General features: G+C 50.7%; 1 protein-coding gene across 1 annotated transcript; it reads right to left on the bottom strand.

The window, feature by feature from the left end:
- Window positions 1–7,626: 7,626 nt before the first annotated feature.
- Window positions 7,627–10,379, bottom strand: RPP25 (ribonuclease P/MRP subunit p25). The gene has a single exon (XM_086959865.1). It carries the CDS (start codon window positions 8,768–8,770, stop codon window positions 7,928–7,930), a length of 843 nt encoding a protein of 280 aa, XP_086815991.1. The 5' UTR covers window positions 8,771–10,379; the 3' UTR covers window positions 7,627–7,927.
- Window positions 10,380–13,376: the final 2,997 nt, after the last annotated feature.

The following is a 13,376-nucleotide window of genomic DNA, read 5'->3' as shown; positions in this document are numbered from 1 at the left end:
GCATGACTCCCAGATGTGCACTATAGCATGATTTACAGATGTGCACTATAGTTTGATTTACAGATGTGCACTATAAGATGATTTACAGGTGTCCACTATAGCATGATTTACAGATGTGCACTATAGTATGATTTACAGCTGTGCACTATAGCATGACTCCCAGGTGTGCACTATAGGATGATTTACCGGTGTCCACTATAGCAGGACATCTGCAATAGAAGGATTGCTTAGCAGCCAAAGGAGATGTGACTTGACAGCGTGTCCTAAGCAGCAGTCAAGACACTAACATCTGCAGTTTCAAACTCGAGCCTAACAGAATGCACCTTATAGATTAAGACACTGGGAGGAAAAAGGAGCTATAAATACAAAAAAGAGTAAAAATATAAAAGCCATGTTGAGGCATGCTGCGTTTTTATCTCCCTCTGTGATTTCCAGGCACTTGTTGGCAAGGGGGCATATTTGTCATGTTAGTTTTAAGAAATATTTTTTAAGCTGTATGCTGATTAACGTAAAAAGCCTCATATCAAATATGATCATTATGAACTAAACAGAACACTCTACAGAGCCAGCCATGTATTCAGTAGAAATATAAGCATTGGCAAAGTTAATCGGTTTTGCCTATGCAAGAGCTATTGGCTTTGACAATGTGTTTTAGCCATGTTGTACACTAGTGTGGCTGCTGTTCAGCATTGCTAAAAGTTAGTGGTGTCAAGGAAATTGATATCTTTCATTTGGAACTATGGGCCCAGGCGAGTATTGGTAAGAGTTTCAAATAATTTCAACCAATGGGTTCGCGGCCTTTCCCTTGAGACGAGTTCTCACGCTCCTGCGCTCACCCCTCCTTTACAATGCTATCTCAGCTACACACCCGCTGTCTCAACCAATACCAGCGCGGCTCTGAGTGACGTCAGCGCAGCTCCGCAACTGACGCCCTCCTTCACAAGGTATTTCAAAAACTCAGTTCTTTTGAATTTTAAAGTGCAAATTTTATTATTTAAAAATGAAAACACATTCGTCACTGTACCCGAGTGACTAGATAGGAAAGAAATTTTCAATGCAAGTAAATCCCTTCCGTTTACTTTTCATACACTACGAGTAGAACCCTTCCGCCTACCCTTCACACAAGCATTAGAGAGCCTGCTACTCCTCCAGACTCATCCACTCCGGGATATATACTGAGGCCAAAGTTTCAACAGCGAACCCCTTTGCTATCAATCAAGCTTAGACGAACCTGCTACTCCTTCCGTGTGACCCTTACTAGGTTTATACCACAATAGAAGTTTTGCCAACAAACATTTTGCTATCATTTATTCATACATAAAACCCTAAATAGTGCTTCCTGTTCTGCCCAACCATGCACTAACTTCCTACAGGTAAGTGACCTCGCTGCGATGTGGCTTCTATCTACCACCCGCTATTCTGCCCCCGGGGATTCCAGACAAAACATATAACAGGTACGAACCATGTTCGTTAATACATAAACTTCAATATAGCAGCATCAAATAAACATTTCAATAATACCACATTTGATCGATCAATGAAACATGAATTTTAACCTACTAACTAATTGACTACCTAACTTTAACTAATCCCTAACCATACTGCTGCTACCAGGAAATTAACTGATAGAGCACACAGGTCACCCGACCAGGGTCTTACCAATACTCGCCTGGGCCCATAGTTCCAAATGAAAGATATCAATTTTTTATTATTACCTCAGACTGGTAACCCACGCTCTATGATCAGTTTGTGTTTATACTAATTCCTACACCAGTAACTTACCAATCCTTGTCACTAGATGTCTAAACACGATGAATCAGGGAGTTAAAATTAAAGGAAAGGCACTAAGTGGACTAGAGTGTTGTAGACAGGAGTGGAATAAGTTGTTGTTTATTGGAGTGGCATAGAGTGGAGTAGTGTAGAGTGGTGAACAGTGGAGTGGTGTAGAGTAGAGAGGACTGGCATAGAGTGTATTGGTATAACGTGTTGCCGATTATAGAGATGTAGAGTGAAGTGGTGTAAAGTGCAGCAGTATAGAATTTAGCGGCATACAATGCAGCATTCTAGAATGTATTGGCACAGGTTAGAGTGCTGCTTAGTAGAGAGCAGTAGTGTAGTGTGCTGTGGTATAGAATGCAGTGGTGAAGAGTGGAGTGGTGTAGAGTAGAGTGGTAAAGTGTACAGAGGTGCAGAGTAGAGTAGAACGGCATAGAGTGCAGTGGTGTACAGTGGTACTGAGCAGATTGGTGTAGAGTGGTGAAGAGTAAAGTATAGAGCCGCAGAGTTCAGTGGCATAGAGTGCAATAGCATAGAGTGCAGTAGACTAGAGAGCAGGGGTACAGACTACAGTGGTGCAGTGGCATAAAATGTAGTGGCACAGAGTACAGTGGCGCAGAGTATAGTGGCATAGAGTTGATTGGTTTAGAGTACATTGTTGCAGAGTAGCGTGAAGTGGCGTGAAATGAAGTGGTGCAGGGTAGAGTAGAGTGGAGTAGAGTAAAGTGGTTTAGCTGGCATTGGCATAGAGTGCAGTGGTGCAGAGTATATTTGAGTGCCAAACAGTGGATTGGCAAAGAGTGCAAGCGCATAGAGTGGAGTGGCACGGAGTAGAGTGCATTACGGTAGATTGGAGTGGAGCAGAGTGGAGTGGTGTAGAATAGAATGGTGCAGAGTAGAGTGAAGTGACATAGAGTGCAGTGGCATGGAGTGGTGCAGAGTGGATTAAAGTACAGTGGCGTGGTGTAGAGTAGAGTGCAGTGGTGCAGAGTGGTGTGGAGTGGTGTGGAGTGGATTATGCATGGTGTGGTGGTACACTGCCATTACCGACAACACATTTTTTATTGAAATGACCATTACAATTGCATTGACGTACAATTTTACTAATAAAACTATGCAGCGGACAAACATTAATGTATGGAAATTGCATCAGCTAGTGTATTGATTTGTTTTGACCTTGTTAAAGTATTGTTGCCAACACACTTCAGAATTAACAAAAAATATGCTTCATTTGTGCTTTCCTAATTCTGATATATTCCAAAATAGTTAATTTAAATGATGTGTGCTAGAAAAAAAGTCAGAGAAAGAAAAGTAAACACCAAGCTCCCTCAGAAGACAGCCTGACATTTGACCGTTGTCTCTTAATGCACAGCAAATGCGACAAGATAAAAACAAGGTTTGCAGGCCTGTTTACAGAAAGGCGCACCCATGGGAGACTACACGGTGAAGTACTGTGAAAAGTCTTTGCTCCTCTGGAGGGACAAATTGATGAAGCCAGCCAATAGGGAGCCAGAAAATGTGAGTTACAAATAGGGCTCCCGGTTTTATGGTATTTATTTTTTCGACATTTCAGTCATTGCTAATTTTTTCTGTATTTATCCATTTTTATTTTGTATTTTCAGTATAAACGAAGCTGCAATGGTTATTTTTCCACATATATTTAACTGATAAATGCATATTCTCATTCCAATGTCCAAAAGATTCAGCAGTATACAGTGCAACAGCGTTATCTGAAAACACTTGCATTGTAGAATAGCATCAATAACTGTAGATCTGCACTTAATTAAGCGTATTTAGGAAATCTACTGTCTTTTTGCATCTCCCCTACTTTTCAATCTGTAAACCTACTGCTCTGGCACTCAGGATTGTTAGTAGAAAAAAATATCCAAAGAAGGCCTATTTTTCCGTATTTAAAAATAAATACAGACAGTCAAAGAAATAGATTTCTGCCTGTATTTACCTGTAAAAATCAGTAAAAATTGAAAACTGGGAGCCCTAGTTACAAACCACAAAGCCAATGCTAAGCAACGGGCAGAATGCATTCCCAGGGTAGCTTTCCGGATGTCACCAAGATGTTGTTAACTCCATGGCTGCTATGCGTTTTCCCCCTCTGTGCTGGAAATTCTTCTTTTTCATTGTTTTATGACGAGCTGGGCTCGTCATCAGTGTTTGAGGAGGCTACACCATGACGAGCCCAGCTCGTCATGAGTGTGGAAGGGGTTAAACAACCAGCCAGCTGTGCTGTCTGGTAGGCTTTGACCTAAACAAATGGATATATGTGTATTGCTGGTAACTGTACCAGATAAGAATATTTCCTACATCACCACAGTGCATTTCTTCCAGCTATGAAGTAGGAATGTCCCCAGAGCACAACTACAGTGAAAACCCTAAGCTATGGAAAAAAAATACACTGCCTGCCTCACAATGCACCTCTCCAACAGCCACACTGGGCACACTCTAGCGCCGGGACGCCCCTTTGCTGGGGCAGGTGCGGCCTTAGGCATGTGCAAGCTGTGCACCTGCATAGGGCCGCCAAACCCCAGAGGCCGCCACCCCAATATATATCCTTCTTATAATAATCCTCTGAGGATGGATACATATTTGCATGGTGGCCCCTGGCAGGGATTTGGCGGCCTCCTGCTCTGTTCCACTTCAATGTTTTATGAAAACACCTTCCTGAGCTCCGGGGGCTCCGCCCTGCCAGGACCCCCTCTTCCGGGGCCCCCTACCTACGCTCCCAGCCCAGGGCCGCCATGAGCCTAGAGCCGCCCCTGGCTGGGGCAGCTGTGCGCTCTACAAAATTACTTAATAATAATAATAATAATAATAATAATCATCTTTATGGTGTAAACATTGCTCCAGCGTCATCTCCCCTCAGACTCAGAGCGATGGGATTAATCCCAGTAGTGGGACTAATCCCTGCAACATGAAAATGACCTATCATCCCAGTGTCCAGAAGCGAACCCCTGCTAAATCCATCTCTTTCAGCCATGGTGTCTTTGTTGCTATGGCGGAAACCCACATGTGTAAGAACACAGCTCTGTTGCAGGCCCCAGAGTGCGCATCTGCACTGAAGGAACCCCTCTTATGGGAACGCCAACCACAGCCCCAGTGAACACATCACGAAAACATTACCTGATACGACCATCTCTGCAAGGCTGCGGTATGAAATCTTCAGGGGAGCAACCCTTGCAGCCGTGAACGCCCTCATAATGACATATCCCACAGATCCAGTGTGCATGTCTGAACAAGAAGAACCCCTGGCATGAGAACTTTCCCTAGAACATATCCCACAGATCCAGTGTGCATGTCTCTATAGGAATAACTCCTCCCATGAGAACCTTCCATAAAACATATCCCACTGACGCAGTCTGCATAACTGTAAAGAAATAACCCCTGAATAAGAACTTCCCATAGAACATATTTCACAGACGCAGTGCGCATGTCTGTATTAGGAATAGCCCCAGAATAAGAACTTCCCAAAGAACATATTTCACAGACGCGGTGCGCATGTTTGTATTAGGAATAGCCCCAGAATAAGAACTTCCCAAAGAACATATTTCACAGACGCAGTGCGCATGTCTGTATTAGGAATAGCCACAGAATAAAAACGTCCCAAAGAACATATTTCACAGACGCAGTGCGCATGTCTGTATTAGGAATAGCCCGAGAATAAGAACTTCCCAAAGAACATATTTCACAGACGCAGTGCCCATGTCTGTATTAGGAATAGCCCCTGAATAAGAACTTCCCATAGAACATATCCCACAGACCCAGTGCGCATGTCTGTATAGTAATAGCCCCTGAATAAGAATTATCCATAGAACGTATCCCACAGACCCAGTGCGCATGTCTGTATAGTAATAGCCCCTGAATAAGAATTATCCATAGAACGTATCCCACAGACCCAGTGCGCATGACTGTATATTTTTGTGTTGTAATAGTCACCCCCTAGTGGGAAGGGCATGCCCAGAAGTGGGACCATTGCTCACTATGCCATTGGATTCAAGCTAGGCTGGCTGATGAGGGCTGTTACCCCGAAACCGGTCCCAGGATGCTTGTTTCCAGTCCAGGGAAGACCTGACTTAGGAGTTCGGCCTGGACTGTTCCCATGAGGAGAAGGTTCAAGGCTGATTTGCATATGGCTGGGTTTAAACTGGAATGGCATGGGGAGCAAAAAAACGACGAATATGCCCAGCTCTCTGTACTGGGGTGAATGTTTGACATGTTCAGCATTCCGTCCATCATCTGTTTGTGTTTTTTTGTGTTGTATAGGAATACCCCTCCCGTGAGCACGTTCCATAGAACATATCCCACACACCTAGTGTGCATGTCTGCATAGGATTGGAAATAATCACTGCATGAGGTCCTTCCATAGAAGAAAATATCCCACAGACCCAACAGCCATGTCTGCATAGGCACACCCCTGCCTCCAGGTCGTTCGATGCTTTGTGAAGTGCCCCTCGAGGAAGACCATTCTCTCACAACATCTGCATGTGAACAACTCCTGCTCAGTGAACATGTCCCCACAGCCCCGAGTGGAGCTCCGCCATTCTCAGGACATTCCCCGATGAGAGCCTCGCCGGCTGCCCCGTCCATGGCTGTGAGATCATTGATATAAAAGCACCGCGTTGATAAGGACGCGTCCCCGGCCCAGCCTGCTCCGGGGGTGGTTTGTACAAGAGAATCATTGGCGCCTCTTGAACACTGGGGAACGGAGCGGGCATTGAGTGCCCATGCCAAGGCACGTGTCCGGCCTGCCTCCCGGTGGCACTGTGCAGTGACTTTCAGACTCCGGGGTTTTTGTAGGAAAACTCGGTAAACGTAACTTGGAAATCCTAGGACAGCAGGGAGATCCCACGGCCCCCACCGCGTGCTGTGACACCCCCGTGAAGTGCCAAAGTCCAACGTGTCACACCCGTGAAGTGCCAAAGTCCAACGTGCCACACCCGTGCAGTATGAACAGCATGCAGCGCGTGACCCCGTACAATGTCAGGGCCAGTTCCGGTAGCACCGTGCTGTGTCACCGCAGTACGCGCCCCCGCACTGTCACCGCCGTGCAGTGCTCCCTCAGTTCTGTATCACCACGGAGCAGTCACCCCTGTACACTGCCAGCGCTGTGCTGTTACTTATCCCCAGGCAATGCCGTTCACTATGCTGCCACCGCTGTGTAATGTAACCCGTGTGCAGTCTCACCCCGCAGTGGGTGGGGGCAGCGCAGTGTTACACTCGTGCAGTGTCATCCCCGCACAATGTCACCCGTCGTTTGTCAGTGCCGTGCAGTGAGATACCCCCGTGCTGTCAACGCCGTGCAGTGTACCACCAGGGCCGTGTCACACCTGTGCAGTCTGCCCTCCACGCTGCGTCACCCCAGTGCAGTGCCGTCGTCGTGCAGTTACCCCAATGCAATGTGGTCAAATGTGCCCTCACCACTGTACAGAGTAATTGGCGTGCAGTGTCATCCCTGTGCAGTGCCAGGAAGCGGTCCACAGTGAGTGTGAGGCGGGCAGGAGCACAGCGTCACACCTGTGCAGTTTAACAGTCATGCAGTGTGCCCCCGTGCAATGCCAACCATCGTTCTGCCAGCGCCGACCAGTGTCAGAGTATTGCCACCCCGGAATGTGTCACCGGCGTGCAACGTACCCCCAGTGCGCAGCTGTGTCGCCGCCCTGCAGTGTGCAGCGGCAGTCGAAAGGGACGGTGGCGGGTCTTGGCCGCGGGGCAGCAGGGGCTAAATCACAAAAGGCTTTTGCCGAAGCAGCATTGCATACCATGCACACGACACACAGACACCGATGCTGTGCAGACCCAGGCCTCATGTCTATGTTTATTGCTCACAAGTTGGCAAGTTTTCATTACAGAGAAGTTTATGTGAATAGTCTGTCCATATCTAGGGTACCTAGGAGCGATATGGAAGGAGAGGGCTGGGAGAGGTCACAGAAGCGAGGGGGAAGACATTTTGCAGGGTAAATAAGAGACAGTTTTTAAGGGAACAGAGGCATGAAAGGGGGTGTCTGGTGTAGGGCCGGGCAATATGAGTTCTAATCCCAGCTTCTCCACTTGAGCAACTTACTGTGATTCTGGGCTAATGAGTTTATGCGGCTTTGCCAGTTCCCTTACCTGTCAGCAGCGGAAGTGCCTAGAAACTGTTTTAAGCGCTATACAAACACTGGGCATTTCCGCTAAGGTGAGCGGCCGCTTGAGAGTAGCAGCTCAGCATATAGTCTATGCGGATGTGGGCCATCGGGGGCGCATCCACCTTCACCATTTTGTTCATCCCGGCCTGGCTTGGGCACTCCAGGGGCCGCTTCTCCGTCACCGGAGGGGTGCTGGCCAGGTGCTGGAAGTCCAGATCCCCCCAGACGGCCTCCCTGCCCCCCAGAGGCGGGCGCCCCTCCTCCCGGGGAGCCCAGGGGTCCTTGGACAGCAGGATGGAGATGGCGGGCACGTTCTTGTGGACCACCAGCCTCTCCACGTGCCCAGGCCTCTGGGGGTCCTCCTTCTCCCAGACCTCCTCCAGGGCCCTGTAGTGCACCCTGGTGGCCTGCTGGAGGCCCGGCAGCCTCCTCTTCAGGATCTCCACGCAGGTCACCACCTTGGTGACCGCGCGCCCGCAGCCGCTGAAGACGATCTGCCGCGTGCCCTCGGCGCCCATCCGTGCCACGGAGAAGCCCATCAGGTTACGGATCTTGCTGCCCTCTTTCACCTTCATTTCAGGCGCCCCCGCGGGCAGGCCCGGGAAGGGCGGGGGCCCCACCCGCTCCGAAGTTTTGACTTTCCTGAAGTTTTCCATGCCGGACGGGATGGGAGGGGCGGTGGTCTGTGGCGCAGCTTTGAGCCCCTCAGCTGCTGTAGCGCCTTGACTCTGCACCCCAGGCGCGGAGGACGGACAGGGCGGGCCCGACACTGAGAGATGGGGAGGCTGGGTCTCCCGTCCGACCGTGGGGATGGCGGAATGGGCTCGCTGGGGTAGAGGGCTCTCCGGAAAATACATGGTGGCGGTGTGAGGGAGTCAGTACCGAGCCACGGTAGTACGACCGAGTCGGTACTCTACCAGTCGCCAAGCAGAGGACAGCACAGCTGGGTTAAGTCCAAAATCAGCAGAGTTTGGGTCAAATCGGGCATTTTTAGAATGAGAGAGAAAAGCATGAGCGAAGTGTGCTGGAAGGGGGCACAAGTGGGTGCAGTTTGGCATTTCCAGTCTGGGTAAAGTCAATACTGTTCCAGTCTGCGGACACAGGGCAGCACAAGTGCGTAAAGTCAATACTGTGCCCGTCTGCAGACAGAGGACATCACGAGTGCGTAAAGTCAATACTGTGCCAGTCTGCAGACAGAGGACATCTCGAGTGCGTAAAGTCAATACTGTGCCAGTCTGCAGACAGAGGACATCACGAGTTCCTAAAGTCAATACTGTGCCCGTCTGCAGACAGAGGACATCACGAGTGCGTAAAGTCAATACTGTGCCAGTCTGCAGACAGAGGACATCACGAGTGCGTAAAGTCAATACTGTGCCAGTCTGCAGACAGAGGACATCACGAGTGCGTAAAGTCAATACTGTGCCAGTCAGCAGACAGAGGACATCACGAGTGCGTAAAGTCAATACTGTGCCAGTCTGAGGTATCAGGACAGCACGAATGGGTAAAGTCAAGACTGTGGCAGTCTACAGGCAGAAGTCGCGGTTGAGTGAAATGGGTCACTTCCAGTCTGCTGACAGTGATTATAATGGAGTGAAATCAATCCCGCGCTGTCTTGAAAACACATGATGACTTGCGGTCAGTTGAAAGAAGACATGATTGGATGAAGCTGGCTGCGCTCAGTCTGCGGATAAAGGACACGATTCACTTAATATCTGTCGCTTCACCAGAGGATGGACAACAGGGGTGGGTCATTTATCAGTCTGTGCAAAAGAACAGGATTTGCGGAAGCCTCACTCCAGGAATGCAGCTTGAATGATAGGGCAGCACTCACTCTGAATCTGTGGTGAGAGGGCACAAGAGCGTGGAGCCGTCACTCCCATGTTGTGCGTGCACAGGGCGTGATTGGGAAACGTCGACCGCTTCAGTATTTTAATAAAGGACTCCTGGGGGCGAAGCCTGTCATTTCCGATGTGTGATCCTCGGCATAGACAGGGGACACACTATTGCTCTGAGGTGAAGCGTGTCATTCTCCTTGTTTGGACAGAAGACGAGGCTGGGTGCGTTCTGTCTCTTGGCGCTATTGGGCAAACTCTGTTACTTTCAATCCGCGGATAAACGTCACGACGAGGCGAATTCTGTCACTTCTAGTCTGTAAGTAGAGGGCTCCTTCGTGTGACGTCAGTCTCTCTCTCAGTCTGTGGATGGAAGACACCTTCATGTGAAATCAGCCTCTCCCAGGCTGTAGATACCTTCATGCGAAGTCAGTCTGTAAATAGTAGACAACTTCAAGTGAACTCAGTCTCTCCCAGGCGGAGGCCACCTTCAGGTGTAGTCCGTCTCTTCCAGTCTGTAGATAGAAGACACCACTATGTCAATCCCGTGGAGTCCTGTGTGCGGCCAGAAGAGACGGTGCTCTGTAGTCAGTCACTCCCAGTGTGAGAACAGAGTTCGCGATGGTCCTGGACGGTCTTTCGTTCTCACAGCCGAGGATGCTGTTTGGTGGGTGAAGGCTTCGGACCTGGGTACCAACATGAGAGAGGGGTCTGCACCCGCACCGCTCACACCTGGAGGCCCTCGGGGCGACAGTGCGTGGTGGGCTCCTCTCGCGCCAGGAGTGCCCCGGGCCGGCAGTGAATGCCCCGGGCCGGCAGTGAGTGCCGCGGGCCGGCAGTGAGTTCTCGGGGCCGCAGTGAGTGGTGAGCTCCTCTCACGTCAGCAGTGAGTGACCCCGGCCGCATTGAAGTGCCATCTGCGCGCACAGCTGGAGTGCCGCCGTCCGGTTGCGAGGGGTTGGCACCGCTCACACTAACAGTGCCGGAAGTGAGGGTCGGCTCTTCACACTCCAGGAGTGCCCGGCCGGCGGTGAGCGCTGTGCTCCTCTTGCCTCTCTCTCTCGATGCCCTCAGGGTTGAGGTCCCTCAGAGGAGCCGCAGCGAGTGTCTTCCAGCGGCACGGGGGCTCGGCTGCAGTGCCGGAGCTGCAGTCCCCAGCTGCCGGCTGGTGCCACCTCAGCACTTCGCACAGCCTCCCTGCTCGCTCTGCTGGGCTCCCACTGCAGCACTCACCCTTCCCGGCTCCCTCCCTGAGCAACTTCAGCAGCCCTCAGCTCTCCTCTGCAATTAGCCAATCCACACATCTACAGCCCTCCCTTCTTCCTTGCGGAGGGGCGGGTGGAGGGTATGTTAGTCCTTCACCCCAGTGGAGCCTTTCTCTCTCACTTTGCATCTTAACTTGTCTCACTGTCTCACTCCATTTCCTTCTGCTGTCTCCCCTGAGACCGTCTTCCCACTCTTAGTGTCACATCTTCCACGGTCTCGTTATCGGTCTCGGTATCGTTTTTTGCTCCTTCCTATTCTCTTTTCCTCTACTGCTCTCTCTTGTTGTCTACCATTGTGCCATCCTCTGCTCCCCCTATTCTGTGCCCTCTCTTGTTCTCTCCCATTGTGCCACCCTGTGCTCTCTCATGCTCCCTCCTATTCTGTGCTCTCTTCCATTGTGCCATCCTCTGCTCTCTCCTGCTCCCTCCTATTCTGTGCCCTCTCTTGTTCTCTCCCATTGTGCCATCCTCTGCTCTCTCTTTCTCCCTCCTATTCTGTTCTCTCTCCCATTGTGCCACCCTCTGCTCTCACCTGTCCCCTCCAATTCTGTGCCCTCTCTTGCTCCCTTCCATTGTGAGGCACTCTGCTCAGCCCTGCTCCCTCATATTCTGTGCCCTGTCTTGCTCTCTCCCATTGTGCCATCCTCTGCTCTCTCTTTCTCCCTCCTATTCTGTTCTCTCTCCCATTGTGCCACCCTCTGCTCTCACCTGTCCCCTCCAATTCTGTGCCCTCTCTTGCTCCCTTGCATTGTGAGGCACTCTGCTCAGCCCTGCTCCCTCATATTCTGTGCCCTCTCTTGCTCTCTCCCATTGTGCCATCCTCTGCTCTCTCTTTCTCCCTCCTATTCTGTTCTCTCTCCCATTGTGCCACCCTCTGCTCTCACCTGTCCCCTCCAATTCTGTGCCCTCTCTTGCTCCCTTCCATTGTGAGGCACTCTGCTCAGCCCTGCTCCCTCATATTCTGTGCCCTCTCTTGCTCTCTCCCATTGTGCCATCCTCTGCTCTCTCTTTCTCCCTCCTATTCTGTTCTCTCTCCCATTGTGCCACCCTCTGCTCTCACCTGTCCCCTCCAATTCTGTGCCCTCTCTTGCTCCCTTCCATTGTGAGGCACTCTGCTCAGCCCTGCTCCCTCATATTCTGTGCCCTCTCTTGCTCTCTCCCATTGTGCCAGCCACTGCTCCCTCCTGCCCCCTGTATTCTGTGCCCTCTCTTGCTCTCTCCCATTGTGCCAGCCTCTGTTCCCTCCTGCTCCCCATATTCTTTGCCCTCTCTTGCTCTCTCCCATTGTGCCAGCCTATGCTCCCTCCTACTCCCCGTATTCTGTGCCCTCTCTTGCTCTCTCCCATTGTGCGACACTTTGCTTAGCCCTGCTCCCTCATATTCTTTGCCTTCTCTTGCTCTCTCCTATTGTGCCATCCCCTGCTCTCTCCTGATCCCTCCTGTCCTGTGCCCTATCTTACTCTCGCCCATTGTGCCATCCTGTGCTCTCTCCTGCCCCCTCCTATTTAGTGCCCTCTCTCGTTCCCTCCCATTGTTCCACCCTCTGATTTCTCCTCCTCTCTAGTTTTCTGTGCCCTCTCTTGCTAACTTCCATTGCGGCCCCCTCTGCTCTGTCCTGCTCCCTCCTATTATGTGCCTTCTATCGCTCTCATTGTGCCACTCCCTGCTCTCTCATACTACCTCCTATTTTGTGCCCTCTCTTGCTCTCTCCCATTGTGCCACCTTCTGCTCTCTTCCGTTTCCTCATATTTTGTGCCACCTCTTGCTAACTTGCATTGTGCCCTCTCTGCTCTGTCCTTCCCCCTCCCATTCTGTGCTTTCTATCGCCCTCTTCCAAGCTGCCACTCTCTGGTCTCTCCGACTCCCTCCTATTTTGTGCCCTCTTTTGCTCTCTCCCATTGTACCATCATCTCCCCTCTCTCCTGCCCGCCACTATTCTGCTCTCTCTTGTTCTCTCTTCCATTGTGCCATTCTCTGCTTTCTCCTATTCTGTGTCCTCTCCTGCTCCCCCCACTCTTTGCCCTCCACTGCGCTCCTATTGTGTGTTCTGCTCTCTTCCATTGTGCATCATCTACTCCCTCCTCCTTCCTCCTATTGTCTGCCCTCTGCTCTCTCTCCTGCGCCCTCCTATTCTGTGCCTCTCCTGCTCCCTCTTGTTCTCTTCCACTGTGCCATCCCCTGCTCTCTCCTGCTCCCTACTATTCTGTGCCCTCTCTTGCTGCCTCCCATTGTGCCATCCCCTGCTCTGTCCTGCTCCCTACTATTCTGTGCCCTCTCTTGCTGCCTCCCATTGTGCCATCCCCTGCTCTGTCCTGCTCCCTACTATTCTGTGCCCTCTCTTGCTGTCTCCCATTGTGCTATTCCCT

The sequence above is a fragment of the Lissotriton vulgaris genome, chromosome 2_2, assembly GCF_964263255.1.
Source record: "Lissotriton vulgaris chromosome 2_2, aLisVul1.2, whole genome shotgun sequence".
NCBI lineage: Eukaryota > Metazoa > Chordata > Amphibia > Caudata > Salamandridae > Lissotriton > Lissotriton vulgaris.
The sequence above is the reverse complement of the archived record's forward strand: the minus strand, read 5'-3'. Positions and strand labels throughout refer to the sequence as shown.